This window comes from Accipiter gentilis, chromosome 7 (genome assembly GCF_929443795.1).
Source record: "Accipiter gentilis chromosome 7, bAccGen1.1, whole genome shotgun sequence".
In the NCBI taxonomy this organism is placed as follows: domain Eukaryota; kingdom Metazoa; phylum Chordata; class Aves; order Accipitriformes; family Accipitridae; genus Astur; species Astur gentilis.
This window is the reverse complement of record NC_064886.1, coordinates 5,855,175-5,882,384: the sequence shown is the minus strand read 5'-3', so window position 1 is coordinate 5,882,384 and position 27,210 is coordinate 5,855,175. Positions and strand designations below refer to the sequence as shown.

Below are 27,210 nucleotides of genomic sequence, written 5' to 3'. Positions count from 1 at the left end.
ATGAAGTCCAGCAGCAAAGCAATGATAGCAGTAGTTTCAGCACAGGAGCTTCCTACATTTAGGCATAAATGTACATGGGACTATTGGCCTTTGTGGCTCAGCCTAAAATTTTCTGTGGGGAAACTAAAATAGGACAATTAAGATAAACCCTCTGCAGCCTGTCACGCTGTTCCAGTATTATACTGTTCTAAATTGCTGAAAAATCGTGACATTTTCTTCTTCATTATCCTTATTCTAATAATGATTCTTGTAAGGGGTGAACAGGAAAACATTCACATCTGAGTTTTGATACCGAAAGAAGGTTTTTATACTTGATTTAAAGTTATGTGTTTTGCTTATAGCTAGCTATTTACCAAATTGGAATATAAAATCAGAGTAGAGGGGTAACACTTCCCCACACACACATTAAATTTTTGTCCATTTAAGGCCCGAGCATTTCAATATAAAACCAGAGTCATGATGTAGCTGTCCAAACTTTGAGAGCTAAGGAAGACGATTCTTTCTGTATTGTGCAGGGAAGTTGCCCTCAATAAGCCACATGAATATCCTGCTATAATTTCAGATGTTTGTTGTCTAGGCATAACAGGGCAAGTAGAGGTGTCAATGTATGTCAACCTGTAGAACTTTTAGAAGTACAAGAAGTAAATGGAAGTGAGGACAGCTGTGTGGAAAGGTAAGTAGCACTATTGCAATAGTGAGCAATGAAGTTAAATTGTTTATGTGTGTGTAGGCAGCAGCAGACTCCCTAAAAGACGGATGTTCAAAAGAAAGAGGGGTTTGAAGTGTTAAGTCCTAAGAATTTGGTAATGATGTAATATGGTGGTTCATCCTGTAGGCTTTTAACTGGGCGTCACAGTCATAAGAGTACTTTAAGGTGTAAAGAGCATCTTTTCCAAGAAGTCTGTGGCTTAGTTTATTTTAACAACAGATAAATGACCTTAGGTTGATACTGAGTTCTCAGAAGACTGAGGCAATTTACGTGAGGAGGAGAGAAATACTGCAAAGAATGTCAACTCTATAATTTTGCATTCGTAGCATCTGTCTTTGTATTAGAACAGTGCATGCCACAAGGGTTCACCTTGATTTCTTATGGTTTCTGGATATCCAGACATCAGTGGACATTCACAATACCTGTTTCTATCTGAGTGAAATAATAGGGATTCTAGGTTGTCATCTTGAATGGAGTTTAGCCACATACTGATCTCGGTGTCTTCTGAGTTTGCTTGTCCTAAATTTCTAAAGACAAAACATGGATTTTAAGAGCCTGTAATTCAATGCACAGAAAACCTTCTGCTTACACAAAACAATGGCCCTGTTGGCCATACCTTATTTTAACTATGGATTTCAATTCAAACTTTCAGGTACTTCTTAAATGACTGGAAGTAGTAACATTCAATTGCAATCAGTGTCTTACCTTGTTTTTTTCTGCTGAATTCAAAATCGTGCTTTAGAGCACAGAGTTGTTCTCAACAGATGGCTCCAAAAAAGCTGAAACACAGAAAAGGTTAGGCTGGCCAAGGACCTGTGGCCTCATGTGAACCTTCTTCGTATTGTAGTTGCCTGGCATATGAGGATCCTCTCTTAAATGCACATGTTCTTGTACTCCATTTTCTTGTGTCACTTGTATGCAACTTCCTTTCATTACTTTCTCCTTTGTTTCCTGCGTTGACTTATCCTGGTTTTCGGCAGCTGTCTTCCTCAGTTCCCAAGGCTGAATTCCTCCAAGGCTTTAAAAACTCTTTGTTAAATACTTGTAACCCCATGTCTTTTGTACCATCCTAGGGTAGAAGCTCCTATCCACCTGTTAGTGACTGCCAGGTCGCTAATAGAAATCAACCAGGCTGCCTTCAGCTAGCTCTGCGTTTGCTCTCTCTGATCTCTTGCTGCTTCAGTCTCCTTGGCATTGGCATTCTCACTTCCCCTTGTCTGATCCTTGCTTTTCATGAAGCTTTTTCTTTTTCACAATGGGTGCACTCTGAAAACAACTTCACTGCTGAATGTCAGCAGGAGGTTTCCTGTTTGTGAATGACTCTTAATTCCTCTTTGCCTAGTGCCTAGACAGTACCAGTCAGTCATGTCTTTTCCTCTTCCCTTTGGAATTACGCTGGTTTGCTTTGCTATCGCAACAAATGCATTCCAGAAGATTTTTTTGAGTACACTTAAATGCCTATTTCTGATCTTTGCTCTTCAAATTTTTAAAGTTTTACTTATTCAATCCAATGCTGTGCAGAAAATCCTTTGAAATTAAAACCGTCATCGTCTTTATGTACCCGTGTTAGATCAGTAAGAACAAATAGGACAGGAGCAGCAGCTTCCCAGCTGTGGCCTGTGAGGTGATGGTACGTAGCCAGGGGTTTGGTGCGGTCTGGGCAGGTTTGTGGTCCAAGAGGCTTTCTAACCCCTGCACCCTTCCATCCCCCCTGAAAATCCTGGGGAGTCACTGATCTATGGATATATTACACTAATGGAACACATTTTCTGGAGACCTTTTGTAAAAGAACATGGTAATGATACTATATTGTTCCAATATGTTTCAGTTTCACTGGTTTTAGATTACTGCCAGCAGCATAAAATTTACATATATTCCTGCACAAATGAAGACTGGAGAGAGATCTAGTTGTAAGCCTACTGCATAGGTATTACATTACTTACAAACTTTGTAGAAAATTGTGGGGTGTCATTATATTCTTTTAAGAGATTTTTTCTAACAGCTGCTTTTGCTGATTTGCATTGTGCTTAGCTGGCTGTCAGGCCAAAGAAAGATGAAATACAGAGCGTGAAAGGCTTTACGGCTTTCATTAGATAACAAGTACATAAAATTCAGAAGCCGTAGACCACAAATGAGTGACTGTTAACTATCCACAGGTACTACTATGATGCTCTCCAGATGATGCGTGCTTGCTGAGTCAGATATTAACACACAAATATCAATTAGCTGTATTTTTATAATGCCATTTGAAAGCTCATATAGTTGAACATCAAACTGTTGTCTTTTTGATCTACGCCCGTACGCGTTTCTTTAATTGAAGTTTTATTTTGTCCTGTTTTGTTTTGTTTGAAAAAGAGAGAGAGAAAGTTAGTATTGAACTTCAGGGCTTTTCTTTACCAACATGGATGCCAGCTTTCTGCACCTCTAGGAAACTTGGTAGTGGCAGGAGGTGTTTTTGGACATGGGAACTCCACTATCTCTGCCATTAGACTGGGCCAGGGACTATTTCTAGGAAGCACTTTCAGAGCAGCCACCTGTTCTAAGTTTTAATCACATTAATGTTGTGCTGTGACAGCTGACCTCAACATTAGGAAGCATTTTGGGGTATGTCTCATATAATTGTACAGTAGACTCTCTGTTCAGGACCCTAGCGATAAATATAGCAGTATGCCGTGCTATTACAGTGCGAACTTCTGTTCACCAGACTGCTTGAATTTTTTGCATTTCGGGGGGCAATAGAACTTGTGTTCTGCAGCTTTTCGCCTCCAAAATTACCCTGACGCTTAATTTTTAACACATGGCTTTGTATGTCAGCTTTGAATGTAATTTCCTGAATGTGGCATTTCAAGTCAAATACTTATTTCTACAGCTATGACTTAGTGTTGGTTTTTTAGAAATAAATTTCATGGCAGGGTATTTGGAATGAATTTAGAGAAAGAAAATGTGTAAGGAAAGGCTGCCAAGTATACCTACTGCATCCTGTGGTGAACCAAGTAGTCTCACTGCCTGCCGTGGTGTAGTACCTCATGGCAGATACAGTTTGAGGGCTGATGCCTTCATTATTTCTGTAAGTCAGCATCCTTAACCAAACTGTGTTCAGCTGAACTAACCTGTGTTCCAGTGCAGTCTTTCCATTGACTTGGTAGGACAGTATATGAGGAAACTCTGAGCTTCTTCAAATTCAAGCTTTCCATGGCCTTTGCAACTGCTGTATGGGGAAAAAAACTGTATTAATTCCCAGCACGCTGGAGGGTGAGGCAGATGGAATACAGAAAAGTAATTGTTTTCACATTAGCACTGTTCTTTGGAAATGTGGTAAGATACTTACTCCATTGTGCCAGGGAGCAAAGGATCAGACCCATTTCCATCACCATGAAAAAAAAAAAGCCTACCTTGTATGGTAAAGGAGTAACAGTCAGTTCTGTGAACAATTGCATGTGCTGTGGGTGGCCATTAAAATACAAAGTAAACCAGTTGTTACTGGGACTAGTAAAACAAGTATTTCCTAGTGTCTGTAGGCACACGGGATTCAGTCCTTACTCTTTCTGAAGTGGTTGGAAGGCAGGGTAGTACAGACTTGCTAAATCATAGTAATGTATTTTCAGGCGTTTTGTCTTGACACACAGAACTGCTGGGGAAGGTGTTTTGCAGAGGGATGAAGGCAAGTGGTGGAAGTGCTTTATTTAATCACTTGAGGCTGTTGTCTGTTCATTTCTCCAAGCATTTGCTTTTGAAATCATGTTAGTATGCTGTCCTGGAGTTCAAAGCTCAGCTCCTTCCTTTTTCCTATAATGAGATGATGTTTTGTGCATGCACTGTAAGTTGCTTGTATCCTTTAACATATCTGTGCTATAATACTTCAAACTGCTTCCGTCAGAAACTGGAAAACGTTTTTTTCCAGGTGCTAGTCACATTTTCTGGGCTTGTCTTTCAGTTGTCATGAAGTAGGCTTAGTGCATGACTAAAGGATTTTTTGAAATTCCACATAAAATGTTTTATAACACTGTAATGTTAATGTCTCTCATACCTGACAGCCTGATGAAATCAAATGATTAAGTGTACAGTGCAGTGCAGAGAAACCAGAGCAGCTGTTTACTGGTTACAGTACTACTGCTTTTAAACTTTCTCCACATCTGCAAATTGCCAAGTGAATATTTTTTACGGTGTTATTTTTGAGTTTATACACATCAGAATAGCAAAGTAAATTGTCTCAGTACAAAACCGGTTGCAGGAGTTGTATAATCTGTATGTTTATAGTGTGTGGATATATGTATATAGTGTATCCTCTGTATAAAGAGAGACCGAGAGCGAGAATATTAACTGTGATGAAGTCATGAACCCAGGCGCCCGCTATAGGCATCTGCAAACACTGGTTACCCTGGCAACAAGTGGAAAGAGGTTGGAGAGGAAAGCTGGAGTAGGTTGTTGCATTGAATTGTTTTCAGCTTGTTTCTTCCTCACTAAAGCAGGGAGATGTTGAAAGGTATGATGTCCCTCTTTCTATGTGTATACTCTTTTATATGTATTTAGACAGTTGTTGGGAAAGGGGAGGCTAAAAAAAAATACTTGTAATTCAGTTCGATTGGAGATGAACTTTTCAATATAAATAATAATTTGCATTGCAAAGCTGTGGGTTTTTCTATGCGCTTAATTTTTGTGTGTTGTGTTGTGGGGTGAGAGTGCTAAATGGATCTCCAGAGTACAGTACCTGTCCCGTCTTCAGCCTGGAGAGAAGTGACTATTGCATATGATGTCTTCAGAAACTGATTTTATTTTAAACTGGGTTTGTAGAGCTAACGTTTGAGAACCTGCCAGGACAGTACAAGTACTGGGTATTACCAAAAGATTTGTTAACTGATATTAAAGCTGAGCTTCTGAACACCTTCAGAATGTGCTGTACTTATGTTCTTGTGCTCTTGCACTTGTGCAGAATATTGTGGCTCGTGAGTTAGTGGAGTCTTTACCTCCCTGGGGAAAGTTTTTATTAGAAAAACTAGGACATCATGTTCAGGGCTATAACAGCACCTTCCACAAGACAAATATCAAGACATTCTCTTCAGAAATCTGTTTTAGACAAATAATAGGGGATCCAACTGTGTGTTTCTTCTTGATTATCCTTCTCTCTTTTGCCCTTTTTGTCTGTAATGAAAAAAGATGTAAATATCTGTGCACTATATTAAATTATAAATATGATATATACACCTGAAACAAACAATTCTTGTCATTTTCAAGAATTCTTAAAAATATTATATTTACTAACTTTATTTTCAACTTAGAAATAATGGCACTCAAGTGACTGTTACAAAAAAAAAAAAAATAAAAAAAATTAAAATTGCACAGTCCTAAAAGAATATATTGTATGACCCAGTCAGGGGATAGAATTCAGTCACTATGTATTTAACACCTCTGACAGCAAGGGATCGATTAACAGACAGCGGTTCTTGATTTCTCATGTACTGAAAGACGCAGCCTAATGGAATATTAACAAGTGTTGTTTCCAGAAGTGCAGTGATAGAAATAACATGCTTAATGTGCCAGACTCCTGCCCTTTCATTTCCATTCACTTCTACATGAAAAAGGGCTGACACATAATTTTATTCAAATTAAATCTAATTTTACTACACTATAAAACTGGATCTTCAAAACTTAACAAAAACAAATATGACATGGAAGATGGAGATGCATATGAGTATGCTGATTGCTCATAAAAGAACATAGACTGATACCAGTGTTTGTAGCATCATCCTAGAAATAGGCTGCTCAAAAGAGCTTTTGTCAGTGGGGCATATTTTAGTTAAAATAAAGCACAGCAAATCTTAAGCAATGATATATCTTATAATTAAACAAGGATTGTAATCAGCATAAGAGGTAGAGTTTTGTCATTAAACAATAATGCAAATCAGAGCTCTTATTCTGAATGGTGAACTAATAAGTCCCTAATGTAATTTAGCAGTCGAGTATATACAAAACTGTTCTCAGTTAGCAGTATAGTTGAGGTTGTAGGATTTGCAGTTTATTCGTATATAGTATTGTATCTGCTAAATTTATTAATGTTTTGTATTCTTGATTAGTAAGTGGATAAGAAAGATTCTGTTAGTACTTACCCTAGATACTTAAGACTGTGATTCTGGAGTGTTGGAGTAAATTAAAAAGGAGTTGACTTCTTAGCTGTCTTGTAGGGTGATCTTCTGAAATCATCGTTTTCATCTTGCTTTTCCTCAAATGTTGATGTAATGTTTCTTCCTATCTTTTGATCAAGTGTCTTGTAGCCATTTCAGTGTGGGAGTCTTCTGGGTTTAGACTACAGTTTATCGTCAGACGCTAGCAGTGTAATGGGATATGTGTATATTGGCTTCAGGCCACATTAGGGCTGATTCTTCTTCATACAGTCTCTTGCACTTTGTCAGCATGTTGTTAAATCATACATGTATCTGGTATAAAGGGCAGGCAGATACACAAAATGATTCTTCAGCTATCCTCTGCTTCTTAAACAGGGAAACAAGGAATTATGATTTTCCTAGTCAAGATTCCTGTAGTTAAGTACTTCCTTCTGTGTTGTTTTTAAGCTGATTTGGTCTATTAATACAATACATGTATAGATGCAAGTATTGTTTTCCTATTTCCAATGCTGTATTTTGAAGTATCCATAGAGAAATGTGCAAGAGAGTGCTGAGAATGAGAACTACATTCTTCTGCATTAGACCTTTCCATTTTGTGCTTGATAGTGAGTGGAACATCACAGAACAGAAGCTGCCTGTGATTTTTGCTGTAGTGCGTGACCTTTCCTTTTTGGGAACTATTGGAGAATTCTCTACAAGCAAACTCATTTATCCTAAGGCTTATATTGGCTATCAGCTACAAGTTTAGATGATGGGTTCTTTTCTTTACCAATGAAAATTAGTGGATGAAAGAACTTACAGCCTGCTTTGGTAAGCCTTTTTTTGTACAAATTATTCAAGAACCCTAGAAAATCTGATTCATTTAAAAAGTTGCATCTTTCAGACTGCATTGATCTGACTTTTACCAAGCTGTCAAGCTGTAATGTTGTCTCAAGCATTTTCTGCAAGGGGAACTCTTGTACAGGAGAATATTACCATGGTAAATTCCAAGTTCTTATCTACACTGATGAAGATGGAGAAGTGTTTTCAACACTTGAGGGGGTGGGAGTATTTTTCCAATGAAAAAAAGCTGAAATATATATTCCTTTTTAAGACATCACACTGTCAAAATCCTAAATTAATTTAGAGCATGGACATACAAAGAATTTCAGAGCAAGTTAGACTGAATATACGTTGCATCTGCTGGTCTGTGATAGCTACTTGTGCACACCTTAGCCTGTGTAAATATAAGGTGGTTCAAATTAGACTAGACAGCCCATTGTTTTTGAAGGGTATCTTCATTTTTATCGGAGAATAAGAGCTTGTTTGTGTGTCCATAGCCTTGAAAGGCTTGCTGCAGTTTCAGTCTGCCCTTCCCAGAAAGGGCACCAGTAGCTCTCAGTAGTTCAGTGGAAATTACTCCTGTTCTGTACAATATGCAGCTCAGTGTGTAAGAAAACTGGTTTAACACTGCATTAGTTTAAAAGCAGATACAGCTTGTACGTAATAAAGAGATTGTACACACACATATGTGGATTCTGAGTTACAAGCATCCCAAGTTCTGGAATAACAGAAGGTGGGAATTTTAGACTAATGTATTTATAGAGGTACCGTGGACATACCAGTGAAAAGTGGGCATTTAGTATAACTTGATATTGGTTTAATAAAAAACAGATTTGGCCCTGTTACTGGATGTTCCCAGTAATTAATCTTACTTACCAGTAAGCTGCACTTCAGCGTAGCCTGTACGTGTGGTTGCAGATCAGAGAGGCACCCACTGATCACAGCTGGCTCATCATTAAGGGTGATGGATTTTGCTCTGCATGTGTGGCAGGTGTTTCAACCCTCACATCTCCAAAAGAGAATGGTCAGTTGCATGTGTTTTTCTTGCAGATGTGCAGAGATAACAAAATGTCATAAACAAGATTTTTTTCTTTCGCTTTTTTAATGACATTTACTTTTTCTTAAGAGTTTGAATTGATGGTACCAAGTATGAAAAAGCTGGTGTTGCCATCTTAGCTTGCCAGTATTTAATTTCATTCAGTCATGTTATGGTTTAGAAATTAGAGCAAGGGTTAAAAAAAAATTTCTATGTGTTGGTTGGACAGCAAAAGGATTGAGGCTTAGGAGAGACATCAGGATGTTTCTTAATCTGTGAATTATATTTCATTACTAAAGAGGAAGAAGAGCTTGAAGTGCCTTTGGAGGGGCTTGGATTTCAGCAACAGGAGTCACGGCTTTGTCAGCAGATGAAAATGGCTACTGTTGCACCATCGCCAGAACCTGTTTGCTGGCAAGTGGAATCAGTGACCAGCACAAATTCGGGACATGTTTGTACCCAAGGTATGAGCTTTCTATGCTTCAAAGAATTCTGTAAACGGGTGGTTAGCTGTGGATCAGTCTGTGGGGATTGCTTGATTGGATAGTTGTGATTCATATTCCTCAGTTTCTCTGCCTGCCTTCCAGTCAAGTATTCCAGAGTTTAGAGGCATTCCTGGCCATGTCCCAGCTTCCTGGGAAAGTGCCTTGTCGTCCCTTAATGGTTATTCTTTTTGGTGCATGACTCACATGCTAAATACCACGGCAGGAAAGCCAAATAAATAAAAACCTCCCGGTACCAGGCTATCATGCTATATAGTTTGTGCATCCTTTAAAGCAGAATTTTTCTTTTAATTGAAATCTTGCACGGGGCAATATGGCAACGCTTTGGATTACACTATTGCAATATTTAGCAGAAGGAGACAATTTTTCACAAAACCTGACTCAGTCTGAGTAAACATAAAAACCAGCATTACAGCAGTTAATGCTTTCTATCCCTCCTCTGCCCCTTTCCCAAGAGATGTAGGAGTTGGTGTTTTAATTGAAAAATGTAAAACTTGGTATTTCAGATGGGCATAATCTAGATATTCATGTTTGGGGTATCTCGTTTTTCCTTATTTGTGAGAGGTAGAGTATTCTGCATCTGATGACTGCATCATTTCTGGTACTGTAGTCTGAAATGATTGGCTGCCCAGAGACGGGTCACTGACCTTGATGGAAAGCTGTGGCTCATCTGTTGTGGCAGTTCTTACATTCTTGTGTACAGCTGAGAACATACAATTCAATTTTACATCCCTTTAGTAGTTAGTTCTACTGCTGGTTGTTTTTCAGGGTAGCATCAGGAAGCTGGCATTTTATTTTGCTGTGTTTAAGTGGCCATGTCAGTTCCAGAAATCGGCAAGAGATAGATTTGACAAGACTGAATCTGAAAAAATGTATATGAACACCTGTCATTATTATCAGTCTGAGATTAGACTCTGGTGTTTTCATTCATATAACTTAAAAAAACCCTAGTTTTGACTCCATATGAAGCAGCATTATTAGTAAGAAACCAAGAAATCTTTTAACAAATTCTCAGTTTTTAATGTGAAAGCATTGTCTTCTACTGGTTATTGTTGTGTATATATTATTTGTAATGTGATTATGCCTAGGGAGGGGCGGGATCCCTCTTTACTTCTTGAGATGAGCCCTGTCTGAGCAAGTTTGTATTGTAAAGACCACAAACTGAGACACTTGGGAAGTATGTGGAAATAATGCTAACTAGTGTGGGAGACAGTGGCATGAGCACACCAAGGAGGTTTTTATGGCAGGATTTGAAGAGAGTAATGAGGAAATTTTGATGGGTGTTCCCACATATTTTTCTCAAATTCTTGAGGAGTTGCTATCTCAATAATTAAAGAGGTAGCACTATGGTGGAGGAAATTAAGACTCATAAGTGAAGCTAAGTAGCTTTATTTGTTGCATTACGGAATGGAGAGGCAGTTAGAGAATGCAAAGATAAGATGATTGCATCTGAAACAACAAGTAGGAAAATTTGTAGTAACCTTCTAACTAGATATAGATGGGTCAGTGCTACACTTCCACTTCTCATGCTTGGTCAGATTGAGTTTCTGCTGTCTGGTAAGATTTTTTTAAATTATTACTGGTTTCCAGTTGTCATTAGAGAATCTTGAGGCCCTTTCTTCTGTTTCTGAGCCTTGATTAAAGCAAGGCTTGAAGAAAGGCCTTTTGAGCCAGCCATATGTCTTAACAATGAACTGTTCCCTCTTCTTTGACATCTGAAATCCTAGGTAGCTTCCTAACATGTTTTTTCTTACTATTTTCTGTTTAGCCTCCAGTTCCAAGCCTGAACTCAGCTCCAGTTCACAGACTTTGGGAAGTCAGCAGAACAAGACAGATGGCACCCGAGTAAAAACTCGCATTCTGCCCAACATGCCAAAGCTTTTCATACCTTCATCTGTCACCAAATTTCCACCTGAGATCACTGTCACTCCACCCACTCCCACCCTCCTTTCTCCAAAGGGCAGCATTTCAGAAGAGACCAAGCAAAAATTAAAGGTAATAAAAGGGCAACAGTAATTTTTTAGATTATTGTTTTTCATCTTAATTCTCTCCTCAATAAAGTACTTGTATGAAAAGAGCAACAGTTCCTGTCCCCAGTTCATAACCAGAGATCATATAAGTAGTGGAAGAAGATGCTAGCTGTTATCAGCAGGAGCCAGTTTTTAAGGACTGGTGAAATACTGGCCATGGGTGAAATCATAGCTATCTTAGTCCTTATCTGTTTTCTGAGGGAATTGGAAAGAATTACAAAAACGGGTGAGGGACCTAATGCAGCCATTGCAATTCTTAGGTTAGTGAAAGCTACCAGAATATTGTGGGGAAGCCTACTGGTAAATGTTATGTTGTTTCATGTTAGGATGCCATATCTTTTATGGAAGTAAGAGAGCTGTTGAATGTGAAGGAATAGCAACCAGTTGGCTTTTATCCATGTGATCATGGGTTTATCCTGACTATTTAGCAATATATTCTTTCTCTCTCTTTTTGGGATCAGTCTGCTATTTTGTCTGCTCAGTCTGCAGCGAATGTAAAGAAGGAGAGCCTTTGTCAGCCAGCTTTGGAAATCTTAGAGACCTCAAGCCAGGAGTCCTCACTGGAAAGTGATACTGATGAAGATGATGACTACATGGACATATGAATGAATTCTGGCCATCATCAGCACCAACCATATAACCATTCTTCTTGTTGCCAGCGTCTCTGGCAGTTGAAACATCTTCGTTGGCATTACTCTCCATTTAATTGGCATCATTGTGTTCTTCACTTTCATTACCTTTGTTACCACTGCTACCGCTTGTATTGCCTTCAAAATCTTCGCCATTCTCCCCATCATGGTGCTTGACGGAAAGAATGATTGTTTACCAGGCAGTTAATTAATTTGGACCACACTGTCACCTTTAACTTCAGTAAATACAAGGATGTTTTGAGCTGCAATTCATATCTCTCTACTGTTCCTGCTTCTTCAAACCAGAGCCTTGGAAGTCACTCCAGTAGCTCTTTTCTATAGCATTTTCTTCCTTTTAGTTGTATTTTTGCATTTTCCCTACTAGTTAAGTTTTTCTCTGAGTAATTCAACAACCTAATGTCTGTCTAGCCATGCCACGATTAGTGCAACAGGTCCTTTTAAGGTGAATGGAGTAGGAGAAATTTGCTGAGCTGGTAGAGGTCTTAATTGCATCAAGAAAGTCTATGGCTTTGTTGTGAGCTGAGAAGGGTGAGCTGAGAGAGTCTGTCAGCTCCTTGGCACTGCTGGGTGCTTCGTTGGAATTTGACTCGGTGACAATAGGCAAAGAACCAGCTTTTCCAGGCAGAGAGCTTGGCCTCCTGTTTGTGCTCATTTCACACCAATGTATGAGGTCCAGCAAAAATTATCTACCTGAATGATGGCTTAAAGAACTGATCTTTCCAGAATTGTCTTACAGTCCTTTCTCTTCTAATGCCTTGGACAAGCATTTTGAATTGGGGGCTAGATGATATTTTTATGGTGGTATTGAAAAAATGTGAAAGATTTCAATACCATTTCAGTAATGTCTGTTTTTTACAGAACGACACGAAAAGGTGTTTTTTATCTATCTGCAGAGGGACTGCTCACAGTTATTTATATGAGAAAATAATGGTAACAAAGATCCTTTTTTTTCTACTGAATGTTAACTTTGTAAAATAATGAATGCAAACCATGCAAAAAAAATACGTCACACACTATATATACACATGCGTGCGCCCACACACATATATATATGTGTATGTACATATATATATGTATGTATATGAAAAAAGAAAATGCATACAGCTTGCAATGTCAGATTTCTTTGTGTTTGGGGGAGGTGGTTTTCTGTAAAATGCAGAGCTTTGTATAAACATTTGGGTTTTTTCTAATAAAGTTGAAACGTACTGTTGTCTCTGTTCATCTGAGAGGGCAAGGTACCATGGTTCTGGAAAAAATATTGCTCCTCCCTTCCTTTTATTTCTTGGATAAGAAAGCGGTAGAGGAAGCGGGGTGGTGGGAAGCCTCTTCCTTTTCTGAAGACTGCCAGACCTCTTCGGATGGGTTTGGTCTTGTGTGACCTGGAACCCGAGTCAGCCAGTGTTGCCAAGACTGCCTGCAAAAGGTTGACTTCCCCATTGAGACGTGCTCTGAATTCTTTTTCACCTATGTGAGTATCTTTGAATGCTGATGAACAACGTAAGGGGGAAGACAACACATGGTGAATGGGATCACATAGAATATTTGGCTGTACAAGTTGGCATTTGATCCACTACTACAGTGATCGCTCTCATTCGCTGTAAGAATGGTAACTGGACCATGGATAAAAAGAAGCAGCAGCAGACTTTGTATTGCAAGTTTATTTTCGTATTTTGGGTTGTTTGTTTTGAGCAAAACATAATTTATAAGCAAGTGAGCATGTCCATTTTGGCCATATTAGCAACTGCTCGTGTAACTTGTTCAGTTACTACAAGTGATAGGTGAGCTGGATGCAACTGATGTGGGAAAGATCAGGTAACTAAATGGTAAAAGCAAATGGGTATTTTCAATAGTAATGTTTTCAGCATTCACTTTTTAATTTGGTGTAAGTTATTCTAAATATACTGTGTAGCCTACTGTATAGTCACTGACTGGTAATAGGCTATGGTAGCTTTAGATAATCAGGCATGATCTTTATTTTTTTAGATGGTGGCACAGGAAAAAAGAAATCAGCTTCTTACGAGAAATGGAACACCACTTGGTGGAAGTAGTGCCGAAAAGGGCTCATTCACCCAAATAGAATAGACTACATTGGCTTTTTGACTACTGTATATTCTTAAATGTATGGCTAACTTTAAGATCGCATTTAAATTCTTAAGTCCGCACTTCTAGCATGGGTTTGATGTATGAAGACAGAGCATTTGATTTTCTTAATTGAATCTGGTCGCTGAAAACGGTTGTTTTCCTTTATTATTCTTAAGGATTCCTTGGTATTACGCGTTTTGCTTCTTGCTTTTTTTTTTTTTTCCTCCAGAGCTTGCTAAAATGCCTGGTCTTGAGCTTTCTTTTGTCTTCTAGTCCAGCTTTTTGAGGAGGATTTAATTTTTTGCGGGTTAAGAAAAGCTAGAAGAGTAAGTAAAACTGTTCCTGTCAGCAAAGACATCTGAACTTTGCTGATCTCCTCTAAATTCATTTTAATCTTCAAACTGTGCAAAGTGTTTTATCCTATATTCAAAACTCTTACCTGTTTTTCCTTTTTTTTTTTTTTTTTTTTTTTTTTAAATCTATGGTCTTTTATTCCAAGTATGGTCTCGGGTAGTTCAAGGACTTAAGCTCAAGAAGTTACAGAGACTGAACTACACAGGCTGCCACCTTCAAAACCTGCCCTTCTGCTAATGACTAAGTAGTGTGTTGCTCAGCTGTGGGCCATCTTCCACGATGGGTATTACTGCTGATGTTTGCTAAAGGAGCCATTCTTCTTCTATATGTGTGAAATCATCTCTCTGTAAGTACCGTTTATGTAGTTCTTCAGTTCAAGGAGCCATATTCTGGAGTGAAGACGCTGAGATCACTGGATGCATTGACACATAATGTTTGTCTGAAACACCATCCGTAAAGGTACTTGGAGCAAGAACTTCAAATCCTTACAAACAGAAGTAATCACTTAATATGGCAACTTCTGAAACCTGGCAATATAATTTTGTGGAATTTTCAAGACAAAAAAGCATTATGGTAAAGCTGCAGTTAGTTATGTGTTTACTTGAAGTAATTTCTTTGATTTCAGTCTAATCCTAGTTGTAATAGCTTGGAATCCAAGTATAGGCAAGGTCCAGCTTAGTATATTGCATATCAGATGTAAACATAACATGTCTTTAGGATTTACTGGGTAACCATTGCTTCTGAAATCTCAGTGTCCCCAGGTGTCTTTTCTAATGTGCCAGGCAAATAAATGGCAGCTACTGATACTGCTTTTGTATTTTTTTGGTTTGGTTTGGTTGTTCCCTGTGAAGCTATACGGACAGGAATGTCGGGTGCCTAAAGTAAGCTTAAAGGTAAGGTCTGTGACCCACGTAGGATGAGGAGGAGGCTTTTACTTCTTTTTTTTTTTTTTTCTTTTCTTTTCTTCCCCTGCCAGTAATTGATTAAAAAGCAAATTCTTTTTGTCTATGTAAAAGCCAAACTGTTAAGACTTCCAGGCAAATAGCAAAAATGTTTTTGTTCCAAAGTAAATGGAAATAGAAATTATCTTGAATTGGGTGGTGAGAGTAATTTGTGGATAGTTGATATACTTTGTGTGCTGTTATTGGTCATTGTTTTTACACACGGTAAGATAACCTTTCACTGATCACCATTGTTAAGGTATATAGTACTGGCATTTGGCTGTGTTTAATGCAGTTTCATTTTCTGGCTCAAGGATTATATAATCTATGTATAGTTAAGACCATCAAGAATTTCTCTCTCTGAGGCAAGGACTAGTGTTTTACTAAGAATCAATTTTGTTGGGCACAGCTGTCGTTAGTGGCTTCTGCCCACTGAAAAATGCTGTTCTTCAAAAGCTAATAATGTTTCATTCCACAACCGAAATATCGAATCAAGGAAGATACCAAATGTCTTCCTTAATTTTATCATGTACTAGGGTTTGTCAGTTGTTGTCTCTTGGTTGGTTTTCGTTGTTTTGGTTTTTTTTATTAGAATGAGGTTTTCTCATGAATAATAATATTAATGTATTTTGCAGCCAAAATAAACACCATATGGTCAGGGAGAAAGGGACCAGGAAAAGATGAGGAAGGCACGGCAGCCGAAGCTGAGTAGGAGACAAAATGGACCAAATGGAAACAGAGGGGTCAAGGGAGAGTAGACTTAAGTCTTACCATCAAGGGTGGGATCACAGCATTGTTAAATTCAATACCCCGGGTTTGGCAGTGTTGATAATTCAATGAAGGTGAAAAATGTGTATGTAGCTTCTGTGTACAGTGTTATACACTGAGCATAGCTCATTTCTGTTCCTGCAGATGCTTGTCATATTTTTTAAGGGAAAAGGTGGCAGGGTAATGAGTTTGAGATGCTCAGAAAAAGCAGGAGACGTAAATTTTGTGATCTCTTACTTAGTCATGTAAAGCAGGGGTGAAGAAGCTTTGTTCTTGCAGTTGAAGGTGATGGTAAGAAATTCAGTGTAGGTGTTGCGTGTTAATTGCCGTCTTTCCCTTTCTTCTAGCTGATGACTAGGAATCCACTAATGCTAAGCTTTGAGGCATGCGTCAGGATTTGGGGGGTAACTTTGGGGTACTGCACCACAGGCTGTACAAGCCCGAGTTACGCCTTTGTGGGTACTTCCCTCACTGGTGGGACTGGGCTGGCGTCGCAGGGCACAGCGCAACAGGCAGCATCGTGACGGGTGACAGACCAGCATCTGCGGTTTGTTGGCTTCTGGAGGATGGCTGAACCTCCACTTGAAGGGCTCTTCCACATTAGAGACTCCGGGCAAATCTCACCAGAGATTTGATGACACACCTCTCCTTGGATAGATGTTTTTGTTCCTGCTGCCGTTTATCTAATGAATGGATGAGGGTGACAGCCCACCAGCAAGTGCTTGTTAGCCGACTCCAGAACCCCTCTTCCACTGTCCTAAAGCTGTCTTGGAGCTCACTGACCTCTGCGCAGCTTTGGGCACATAATATGGGGGTCTTGCTGCCTGTGGATTTCTTTTGGCCACAGCTGACCTTTAAAATAGAGCTGGGGCCTTTGAGACTGTATAAGGAGCGTGCGTGTTTGTTTGACACACGCAGCCCCCCCCATACAACCCACGAACCATCTATATGAAGCACATGAGCTGTTTGCCGTGTCTTTAGGGGTTCATTGCTTGCAGCGGCTCTGATGCAGGCTCAGGTTGCAACCTTGCAGCGCTCAGATGCGACGGCTCGGTAGCTATGGATGTCAAGGGGCTTTTCTGCATGTTATCTGAAAAATATTTCCTATCCTAGGGATGGATTTATACCTAATAAAATGCCATGTATGATTAAGAAAAGGGCATGTGGCGGGTCTGGCTGGAGTGTAATCTAAGGCTGTGAGCGCATCTCTGCCCAAACTTCATCCCCTTGTGTTTTGGGAGCTACACTGTCTGCTCCGGTAGCGCTAGAGGGGGCCCTAGGACAGAGAAGAACAAGGGAAAAAAGAAGGGGGGGGGGGGGGGAGACGGGAAAAAACCAACCCCCACCCCAAACCGTAACATGGATGACCAGGATCTATCTTTAAACTTCTGAAAGACTAAATTACATTGCTGGGTTTTGACCTTACTTACTTCTAAAGGCCTTCTGCTACTGTACCCCACGTCTTTTTCATGATACATAATCTGATTCAAAGCAGAGGGAATGAGAATCCTCATAGTCTGTTTACAGGATTCTGTCCCATGTTCCTGGCCATAGCAAAAAAAACCAAAAAAAACCCAAAACCCCTCACTTCTTTGCTGTTAACATTGCAACTTAGTACAAAAACAGATCTGCTATAGACTTGCTTTTCACACGAAATCCGTTTGCCCCATAACTACGGTGGGGTTTTGGGGGGTTTTTTGGTTTGTTTGTTTGTTTTAATTCCCCTATAAAAAGCCTACTGGGTGTTTTCCATTTTCTTAATGTGCAGCGTATTATAATGGGCAAGAGGAGTATCTTTTGACAGTTAATCTATTGTAAAAGGACTCAAATAATGCTTTTAGCTTCATCAGTGTAAATCTTGATTAATTCAATCCTGGTTCATTGCAGTGGCATGGGGTTTGTACTGGTGTAACTGAGCCCAAGAGTAGGTGATAAATCTGCAACTTGTGGATCTATGAAGTGTTTTTAATATAGTTTCATTAAAATAAAATTCTAATTAGGGATGAAAATGTGTATGCAAATGATGGAAGAAATACGTAGCTTTCAAGCCTGGAAAAAATCTTGTATAACAGCCTCTGTTATCTAAAGTAGCCAGGAGGTAAAATCAAGCACTGTAGTCATCTTGCAGAAATACCGATGAAATGGGATAGTGAGATGGCACTGAGGCCACGAACTGACTGCAGAATCAGAAAACCAAAGTCACTTCTACCAAGGGGAAAAGTAAAATCACACTTCTGCCTGCATTTAAGATTTATCTGCGCAGTTAAACGATTGCGTATACAGCTCGGTACAAAAGCATTCAATTATATAATCCCAGTGGGAGGAACACTTCACAATGTCTCTCTAAGTACATTGTCTTACTGAAGGAAACTGCCTATCTAAAACCAAGTCAATATACATGGTACAAAGTAGTTTCTGCTTTCAGATTGGACACAGGTATCCCCCTCTCAATTTTTATTTCTCAGCCTGTTTTTTTTTCCTCCCTTCTCTTTCAGAGACCCTGCAAACAACAGTGAATTCCAGTATAAATAGAATATAAACAAAGTTCATATATGGTATAAGCATATGAGAACCACATTGGAATGGTATTCGTTTAATTTTAGTTAGTGATATTATTCTAACTACAAGTGAAAGGCCATGTAGCAGGCCAAAGGTATTTTAGACAGTGCTTCCTGTGTGAGTGCGTAATTGTTATGTGTAACTACAGTTAGCTTAAGACCCTGACTACATATTCACATTCTTTTCTTTTTACTTCTCTGAGGTGTTTGACAGATATGGAAGGCTGTTCACAAGAAATAATATGCAACCGAGTTTTATTTGCAAATATGCATTGCATGAACCATTATCTAATATAGCACTGAACACATACTGTTCAGTAATAATTAGTGAAAGATGTTGTATGAGGAGAAAAGCTTCATACTTTAGAAATGTTTTTTGATTCCTTGTAATGCAAGTCACACCAGAGGTTTAATTTCCTTAAGTTACACTAAAATGTACGAAGAGTCACATTTTCTCTTCTAAACGCATCTCCTTTAATAAGATTGCAATGATCATTTTCTTTTTCCCTTAAGAAATAGCACTAGATGTATTCTCAAAGAATAGCTTAACTTGTTAATTGAGCCGACATATAAAACCACTATGCTATATGAACGTCAGAAAGCAGTAGTTTGAATATGGAAATTTGTCACTTAGGAATGTCTAGACTGTGTATTAGAATTCCATTAAGTTCAAGTGGGTTAGAAAAAAAAAATGTTTAGAAATTCATAGTGGAAGTTACTGAGCTTACAACATCAATTTGCAACGCTATGCCCTCAAGAAATCAATGCAAGTTCAAACAAATAGCAGTGCCGCTATGACTTTCCCAATAGACGGCACTGCTGGAAATGCTTCCTATACTTAATAAGTAAATGGGCTTTCCTGCGAACGCCACAAAAGAGTCTGATGTGTTGTCTCACAGCTAGTAGCAGTGGTACAAGATGACTTTTTCACTTTGGCTTTCTTGAACATAGTAACAGCTCGGGATCGCACAATGTAAAGTATTGCTGCAAAAAGAAGCACAGGAGTTTCTTGCTGATAACCTGGGTCCGGTGATCCCCTTGCTTCGCTGGCATAAAGAAGCCTTTAAATTGTGCCAGCGCAGTTAGAACTAGCCGTCGGCATCTAGGCAGCGCTGTCAGTTCATGTTTTAATCGTGAGAAGACAGAGATGTGGTGGGTCTTTCTGTAGAAGCCAAACAAGCCGAGTGCCTTTACTGGTGGTACACTCTCGGATGCACTGTTTCCAAAATCAATCTTCCAATGAACCGAGTAAAGATTCTCCTACAATGCCAAGTTTTACCAGGACTGTACTTCTCTTTGGAAGTTGTTAATACAGCGGGTTTTCTCAACGTAAGACGAAAAATGAGAAAGCGGTGCAGGGTTGCTAGAAAGCCTGTAGCCTCAGAATCATTTTAATCCCATTTAATCATTTCCACGGCCTCCCTCTCGGCCTCAAATATGTCCCAGTTCAGCTGGGCTGGCAGGTGCTGAGCCTGGTCTGAGCGCAGCAACCCTCCGCTGCGGGAGCAGAACGACTCCCCAGGCTTTGCTCCTCCGACATGTGGATTGGCAGCTGTTGAGAGGCAGACACAAGGTCCTTTAACAACTGCACATAATTCAGATGATGGCTCTGGAGATGTTGCCGTCTAAATTAATGAGTTCGCTTTTAGACAATTGATAACTCGATTAAAATGAGAGAGAGAGTAAATCCTCTGTGCTTATACGCACCCCTGCTGCATTTGCTTTTTTGGTAAGGTGAACTTGCGATTTCGGTGAAACTCAGAAATATTTGCATTACCATTAAAATGCCTAGTTTGTGTGTACGGTCACATTTCAGTAATGACAACTCAGATACAAAGGCAGCACAGTGTAGCAACTGTCGTGTTAACTGGTACTATGAAGACAAATGGAAAAGTAGCTGTAAAGAATATGAAAATATGGAAATGTTATTTCCAAGTGCAGAGAGTCTGCAGAGGAAGAGGGAGAGCAGAGGAAGACAATGTTTCTTCTCAGATATGTGCTTGATTGAACAAGGTACCTAAATATAAATATAAATTACTACTTTTGATTTCAATGAAGGTAGCGAAGGGCGTCATCAGCTTATATTTCACCATAGGCTTACATTGTATGCATTTTCTTCAGTGACCTAAAGTATTTCTGCAACTAAAATTTCCATTGAAAACAGATGCTTTAAAATAAACAGACTTAACTTCCTTAGTACTTGCCAGCTCAAAAGTTCACAGTTAACCACTGAAAAATGTGGAAGGCCAAAGAAAGGTGGAAGTATCTCGCTGGTAAAAATTTCAGCCCAAATGAAATTTGTGAGAAACTGAGTGACTATAAAGAACAGGCTTGGGTATGGTAGGGTGTGCAAATAAAAGGATAATGTAATGTGAGGTTTTGATAACAAATCAAAGTAAACAGGAACAAACTATAGTTTTAAAATTGTGCTACATCAGTTTGAGAGCAGTACTAAAGAAGTCAGAAATCCCCAATTAATTCTCCCTGAAATTATGATGGTTATGGCATATAGAGGAACTTTGGAGAATAACTGGCATTATCTACAGAAGTTCCAGGAAGGGAGATCATAAAATGAAGTTCCGTTTAGTGATACCTGTCTTTGTGTGATCCCTGGGGCAGGTTGTTTACTGAGAATATAATTTTCTTTAACAGCTTTTTTTCTCCCCTCCTCAGTGGTTGATATTGTTCCAGCAAGGAAGTCCAGGTAGCTTTCAGAACAGTAGCAGCAGAACTGGTGATATTTACTGAATATGATGGACTAGAAACTGGCTTATTCTTGGTGGGTTCTGTATCTGGGCTTTGTCAATATTCACTTTCCGCACCTATTTCATAATAACACCATTGATTTATTGGTTAAATCATAAGGATCAAGAGAACTGCGTTGTGCATCAGAGCTTTCCCACTACCTGGTGAGTTTTTCAGTTAACCATTTATCTTCCATTTTCTAGCTCCATGAAATGGAAACTTGTCCGAAAAAAAATAAAAATCCCCACCTCCACCACCCCAAATGGCCGCTGAATTTGAAGCGAGGACATTTTTATATAACTTAAGTTGTTTATAATTTTATTTTCTAACCAATTTTAGTTAAAACTATGGTTTTTTTCATTTTGAGTGAATGAATATTAATATCCACTAATAACCACTCCTATAGTAGAGTTAAACAAGAGCAATACAGAAAGTCACCTGGATTTTTGTCATGGTGGATGACACAGAGCTTCCCACGAGCAGAATTCTGGAGAAGACTAACAAGTGTCTGCTCATGTAGGTGTAGAACATGCTCAGTTTTTTGGAGAGTCCTTAGCCCCGACTGCTGAGAAATTGGGATAATTCAGTGTAGCAAAACCAAGTCTTTTTTTCTAACCAAGATTTACTTGGATTTTTCAGTTTTTCCCATTCCTCAGTTGAAATTTCCTGTGTCTTGTAACCATTTAACAATATGTTAGTAACCATCCATTATGTCCTGCCTTATTCTCTTTTAGATGAAAGAGCCATGTAAAAAAAGAATTCGCCAACCCCTGTGACTGAATTTGAGCGATAATGTCAATGGAATTAACACATTGCCATTGTTGAATGGTCTCCTGTGGCTATATAAACATCAAGGTAACACATTTCCAAAGCAGAAGCCATCACTGCTGCGATACTGTTGTTTTGAGAATACTTCCTTACGGCCAAAATACTAATGTCGATTTAGTATTTTGCCTGGTCGAGGATGATGTTGGAGGGGGGGAGGTTGATAAAAAGGTTGATTTTGCTGCTTTTATTTTTGCTGAATTCTGGTTTCTTTGCTGAAGAAAATCTATTACGTTGTTTGGCTAAACGTGGAATGAGATCACAAGTACATAGAGGTTTATTTAAGATGACCTCTCATTGGCAAATACATTTACGTGACAGCTTTCTTAAGGGCCTAATGCCATTTCTGAAGAAGACCTGGAAAAGCTGAAGCAGAATGCCTTCAGGAAAGCCAGGATTCTTCAGCCTGGGGAGAGTTTGCCCAAGAATAATTGTCTCCCGCACTAGCTTCAGCCATTAGCATAACTTTCATCTCTGAGAAAAGAGATGGACTTAGGCTCAAATACCTTTGGTACGTTGCTGAGTAGAATGTTAGTAAGATGCGAGTTTCAATTTTAACTTTGAGGATGGCAAACAAATTGTGAGGCCAGGCTAGTCAGAAAACTTTTTAACTGTGATGATCCCACTGTAGGCTCATTGTCACTGTCTCACATAATGCAAGAGAGAAATAACTAACATGGATGTTGCACAGAAACTATAATTGCTTGTGTCACAAAACTATTGACAATGGCTGCACTACAGAAGCCAGAGCTGGTCAGTTAGGACATTCAGGTAACAGTAATTATTTCCTTTATTAGGAGTTTCCTGATCCTGGTTGCAAGTGGAAAAGAACCTGTACTTTTGCAAGTATATTTTCATTTATCCTCATGCAAGAAAAAATTCAGGCAGTAAGTGCTAAACCAGAACCTGACATGTTCCTTTCCTAAATACCCTTTGTTATGTGAGTTTTATTTCTCTGCAGTCACCTTTAAACAATGAGTCAATGGGTTTGCTGCATTTCTACTAATCAGAGACCATAACCCAGGTATCAAAAGGTGGGAAGTCAATCTCAAGGTTGACCTCACCAGGCAAAGACAGACATAGCCCTCACCAGAATCCATGAAATGTACCCACTGCCTCTACCAGAGCTAAATCAGTTCTGGAAAAAAGGACTTCAGTTTGCAAAGCTGAATCTGGCACTTCCATGAACATTCAGGCTGAAACAAAAGAGAGGGAGGTATTGTCCATCCCAGTTGTTTGTTGCAAGAAACAACCCTGGGTTGGATTCCTCAAAGGAGAAGACTTTTCTGCACAGGGAATGTTCTGTTTCTGGACTGCTCTTGGGTCATAAGGGATAGAAAAGAAAGTTGTGATGGAAGGAGGGAGGAGCTGCCCATGGCAGGAGTTCGTCAGGACACTGAAAATGACTTGGTGAATCATGAACACTGTGCATGAATTAAATAAACTAAGTGGATGTGGTTTGTGTGAACTGAAGTCCTTTTTTTCTCCCATGAGGGCTGTTTGAAGCTCTCTGAAAGCAGAGAGGAGAACAGCTAGTAAACTTTGTGCTTCAGAATTGCAGAGAACCTTCTTCTTTTATCCATGGGTCAATCTTTTGTCAGCCCTAACACAATGGTTGATGGCTTTAGTGTATCTCCACTGTCACCGAAAGGCACTTCTTGGGAAATGAAGCCCAGTGGCTCAATAACTTGACACCTTTCCTATCACTCTGGCCTAGGCCTAGGAGTGGGGAAGAGAAGTGCTTTACCAGGCTCAGCAGCATTTAGATAGCAGTCACGCCTGCCTTGGGAGTCAATATCTGGTCTTTTGTAAATTATGATGTGTGGAAATATAGGCTTTTATTTTTGTAAATCGTCAGCTGGGTACGAAAGCTGATGGCAGGACCACTGAGGCCAACAAGAGGATACCAATGGCAGAAGCATGCACAGCCCATTGTATTTATTTTTATTTCACTGTACCTTACCTTCCATTTTTTCCCTTCTTTCTTTCTACCCTCACTTTTCCATACATTTTTTTTCTCCCACCGACCCACTCTCTCTCTTTTTTCTTTTTGGCAAGTACACAGGATCTCCTGAACAAGTAAGAGACAGCTCTTCTGAAGAACAGAAGTTACGGAGCCCTTCTGCGCTTCTTCTCTGGGCTTCTTCAGGAAACCTGTCTGCAGATGGCTCACAGCACCAGTGCCAAAACAGGCACCAGCCTTGTGACAGCTGCAGCTTTGGCCAGCGGCAAATAAGACCAGTGGCAATGCCAGGTAGGAGAAAGTCCATCATCTGAGTCAGCTAATATGCTCGTGATTTTATCACCTCAGTCTGTAGTAAAGTAGGTGTGTGTGTGTATTTACACACATATATATATATATATGTATATATACTGTGAGACCTAAACACCTAGCAGAAAATCTTGTGGGGAAAACTCAGCATGATTGCTGTGGTTTATTTCTTGTTAATTGACACTAGGTCTCTGTTGTCAAAATTCGGAACAAAAGGCAGGCCTAACCGCTGCTCAGGGTTGTTGTTGAGGTTCAAACTTGAGCATGAAAGATTATTTCTTTTTGCATTTCACTTGATTTGCACTTTGACTCCCTTCTGGATGATCAGTGTTTCAGCTCTGGAGCCCTCTTAAAAAACTTGGGTAGCTTTGAAATGTATCAGTGTATGGTGTGAGCAGATTATCTCAGAGGAGAGGCAGAGCTACTGTCCCAAGAGATAAATGAGGATGAAGGGAGTGGGTAGAGGGGAAGGCTTTGTGTGTTGTGTTAGCTGTCCAGCATGTTCTGTTGGCAGTTTCACTATTTTGCTTCTAGTGGAGCACTAGGTAAGTTCCAGTATCAACCCTGAAGCGACACCATTCAGTTCTGCTCTCACCGTTCAGTTCAGCACTGTGTAGTGCTGTAATCCACAGTCCGTAAGTAAGCCCTGGTTACGTTGCACTGGGAAGCAGTCTGTTCATATGCCAGTAGAACATACATTCTTTGTGGTCCCAGAATTCACTTAGTATTCATTTAGAGTCATAGGAATAAGACATGAGCAGGTATCTCACAGCCTTCTTTGCTGCTCATGTGAAGGCAGGGTTGTTCTCTCCGATACCACTGGTTTGTGCAAAAATCAATTAGAAGTCTAATACAATAACGGCTTGCCTGTTATTCTGTGAACAGGCTGCCCTTGCACAGCCGCTATGTTTTATCCTGGATACTCAAATTGCTTCTCTCTCGTTTTCATCCCTACTAATGAAGATAATTATATCCCTCTGTAGCATATTAATGCCTCTGTCATTTGTATGTTTACATGCTGCGGACATGTTCATTTCTTCCTTGTGCACAGAGCCATCAGTCAGTGAAGCTTTACTTACCAACTCTTCCAATCTTTTCTGATGTTCAGTTCTTCCAGTCTCCCTCCAGTTCCCCAGTAGCTTTGATAATCAGGTGATAAGAATTACATGTAGTTTTACCAGTTTGTTTTACAGCAGACTAAGAGAAAGAAGCCCTGCCACTTCTCCGCTCAACTATATGCTATTTTCAGATATGCATCCTCTGGTTATATGTGGCTGCTTTTGTTTCCTTGTTGGAAACAAATGCATCACACTTACTGCAGAAAACCGTATGAACTTTCTATATTGTAGCCTCCTTAATATTACCATGTTTTTTGTAGGTGGATATGGCTGAACATCACTGTCTTCAAAAGAAAAGTTTAAGTGATACTAAGCAGCTCTTAGGGGAAAACCTGGAGGCGGAAGCGAGGAACTGCAGAAGTCGGCAATTCCTCCCTTGAACAACTCCTTGACAATATGTTGCGAAGGGAGGAGAAGTAGTAGTTCCATCCTGGAAGAGGAAATACAAGACAAAGAGGTCAGAAAGACATAACAGGGGACCACAAATGGGCTTAGATGTCAAATTTTTGCCTCAGGTTTCCGATAATCTAAAGCAGTCCTCTCAAGCTGCTGTCATAACTTCTCCACTCTGTCCTGTAGAGCACAAGCACTCTTTAAATCTGGTAGGCTCCCTCTGGTCCATGAGTAGTTATTTGAAGATGAAGTAGAATATTAGCAACTTCTCCAAAACCATAGCTGCCTGCAGGGATGCAAGCAGGTTTGATACCATTGTCCAGTCCTCCTGATTGCTTGTGTCGTCTTTGGCTCCAGATCAGTTTGCACTTGCTGCACAAATACCAGCCCAGCTTCCATGTAGTGCTAACCAGCCTAGATGCCTGCACCTTACCCTGGAGTGTGATAGCTGCCTTTGCATTCCTAGAAGTGATTTTTTTTTTATGGCCATGACAACCTATCACAATTGCAGGGGGACATTTTTAGTGGTTTTTTCACTCCATCCATCTTCGACTTTGCATGCAACAAAGAAACATCTCTCGACGCAAAATGTGCATAAGCAGGGAGAGAAAGATGGGCAGAAGTTTTGACTCTAACAGTGTTAAGTTAGAGTATACACAATTTAAGTTAATTAATGTAAGTTAGAGTATATATACAATTAGTATAATTGATCATTTTTCCTACTTTAGACATAATAAAACCCCTAGAATTCTGCAATGGAATTTTGCCACAGCTTTGTCCAGTAGAAGACTTTGAAACCTCAGACCATTGCAGTGGGATATTCCCCAGAGCGCAGGAGTATTCTCAACATTTGTTCTTCTGAGATTGCTTCAGGTTAGCTCTTGATCACCCAGAATTCATGTGGCGGGAACGTTGTGGAGAGGCAGGGAAATTAAATGCTGAATTGTCCTGCCATAACCAGTCCTTAACAAGTATATGTGAAACATATCTGAAGATTTGCTTGATCTTGCTGCCTGCTTTTCCCTTCTAATAATACTTTTAACCCAGTCTCCCAGTTTCAGCCCAACTTGGCAGAAGTGTATTAGTCACACAGATGAGTTAGGTCCTATGGGTTTCTTGAAAACGCTCTGTCTGAGGGAATGGCTGCAATGTGAGTTAACATAGTAGTAGACAACAGAGAATCCAAGTAGGAAAGCTCCTTTTCAAATGCCTCAGTCATGAGAAAAGCATCAGTTGAAGCTCAGGATGGGCCACAAGGTGCACGCTGTAATAAATGCACAAGTGT

The 27,210-nt window shown here is 39.6% G+C and overlaps 1 protein-coding gene across 5 annotated transcripts in view; it reads left to right on the top strand.

The window, feature by feature from the left end:
* Nucleotides 1-13,068, top strand: part of CABIN1 (calcineurin binding protein 1) — a 121,125-nt gene extending 108,057 nt beyond the window's left edge. For 4 of the 5 annotated variants that reach the window (XM_049804401.1, XM_049804397.1, XM_049804399.1 and 1 more), the window contains exons 36-38: nt 8,986-9,150; nt 10,958-11,184; nt 11,681-13,068. In XM_049804401.1, the coding sequence (XP_049660358.1) occupies nt 8,986-9,150; nt 10,958-11,184; nt 11,681-11,824 (536 nt within the window). In that variant the 3' untranslated portion in view covers nt 11,825-13,068. Of the gene's footprint in view, nt 1-7,434; nt 8,957-8,985; nt 9,151-10,957; nt 11,185-11,680 lie in introns of those variants that run through there. The other variant, XM_049804400.1, reaches the window with a different exon arrangement.
* Nucleotides 13,069-27,210: the final 14,142 nt, after the last annotated feature.